Below are 1,416 nucleotides of genomic sequence, written 5' to 3'. Positions count from 1 at the left end.
ACATGGTTATTCCAGCTTGCGGGACTGGCCTAGGGGAAACTTTTAGAGGGGTTTTAATTATATTTTAATTAGATTAAATTTAAATATTTCCTTTTTAACTAATTTTTAAATTTGTAATGTTATTTGTGTATTTTTACCCGATTGTTAGCCGCCCTGAGTCCGCAAGGAGAAGGGCGGGATATAAATTTAATAAAATAAAAATAAAATAAAATAAATAACAACTGAGGCAAAAAATCTCATAAAACCAGGCACCACTATCTTTTAACAACTGATTTGGTCAGCAATGGAGATTTTGGCGCTCAGTTGTGGTCGTACATCCGAGGACTACCCGTCCAGCTTTATTTGATTAGGACAAAAAGAATTTTTTCTTCAATCGCACCTTGTTTCCGACAGCAATCAAACCTCCAAAGGATCATTTCTTTTTCACCTTACCTCTCTAGTCAAGCCAGTTTCCCCCACCCATCCCGGTCTTCTTAAATTTTCTGGGGTAGACTGCTCTTGAGCCTGGAGGCTCCATTTGGATGCAAAGGTCACATTAGCATTTCTGGACGGCATCCACAGGACTCACCCCGTTTGAACACAGGCGGAGGCCGAGGCCGCAGGGGATGAGGTTGGCTTTCGGTCGGGGCTCTGGACATGTGGGATTCGATCCCGTGCAGAGGCTTCCCAAGGCACATTCGCTCTCCTCCTGGCACCGTTGTCCCAGAGGTTTAAGGGCACAATTCTGCTCACAACAGAGTCCTTGACTGGGGCTGTAAAAGAAAGAAGCTGAAATGTTAAGAGACGGCCTCTAGAGACAACTGGACGTCTTACGCAGGTAGTCCTCGACTTACGACCGCAATTGAGCCCATTTCCGCTGCTAAGCAAGGCAGTTGTTAAGTGAGCTTTGCCCCACAGTTGTTTCTTCTCACAGTTGTTAAGAATGTTTTTGCTACGAGGACGTTCTTGTGGGAAGAATCCAGAGAAGGAAATATTTTGGGAAATATTAAAAAGGCAGATTATATTTCCCCAAAGGATCTTAAAGGCAGAAACCAACCCCCCCCCCCCAAGTCTCTCTGCCCCAAACAGAAACCAGGTCTGCAGAAATGCAGAGGTGATAATCTTGTCAGAAAGATTGGAGCCAGGAAGCTGGGATTAGAAAGATAAAGATCCCTAGAATCAACAATCCCTCACACCAAAAAAAAAAAAAAAATCCAACACAGGCCATAGCCATCAACCACGGTCTCAGGGAAGCAGGATATGACCTTTGGGACATAATAGGATTAACCCACCACCATCAGAATATCAGAAAAGCACACTCAGACTCAGGTCAAAGTTCCTGCCACAGGAACAACTCCAAACAAAAGCCCAAGAAGGTATAAAAACCCACCACTCCCTACTAAACATGGTCAGTTTTATTTCCCAGAGCCATCTTTC

The 1,416-nt window shown here is 44.0% G+C and overlaps 1 protein-coding gene across 1 annotated transcript in view; it reads right to left on the bottom strand.

Moving 5' to 3' along the window:
• LOC107298640 (disintegrin and metalloproteinase domain-containing protein 10-like) overlaps window positions 1-768 on the bottom strand; it is a gene marked incomplete at its 5' end in the record, with an annotated part of 12,089 nt that extends 11,321 nt beyond the window's left edge. Inside the window, one exon of the mRNA XM_029286582.1 lies at window positions 569-768. Coding sequence (XP_029142415.1) covers window positions 569-768 — 200 coding nt within the window. The remainder of the gene's footprint in view (window positions 1-568) is intronic.
• Between the last annotated feature and the right edge of the window lie 648 nt (window positions 769-1,416).

Source organism: Protobothrops mucrosquamatus, unplaced genomic scaffold (assembly GCF_001527695.2).
Source record: "Protobothrops mucrosquamatus isolate PMUCROS unplaced genomic scaffold, P.Mucros_1.0 scaffold4159, whole genome shotgun sequence".
Taxonomy (NCBI): domain Eukaryota; kingdom Metazoa; phylum Chordata; class Lepidosauria; order Squamata; family Viperidae; genus Protobothrops; species Protobothrops mucrosquamatus.
Note: the sequence above shows the minus strand (reverse complement) of the source record. Positions and strands in the feature narration are given on the sequence as shown.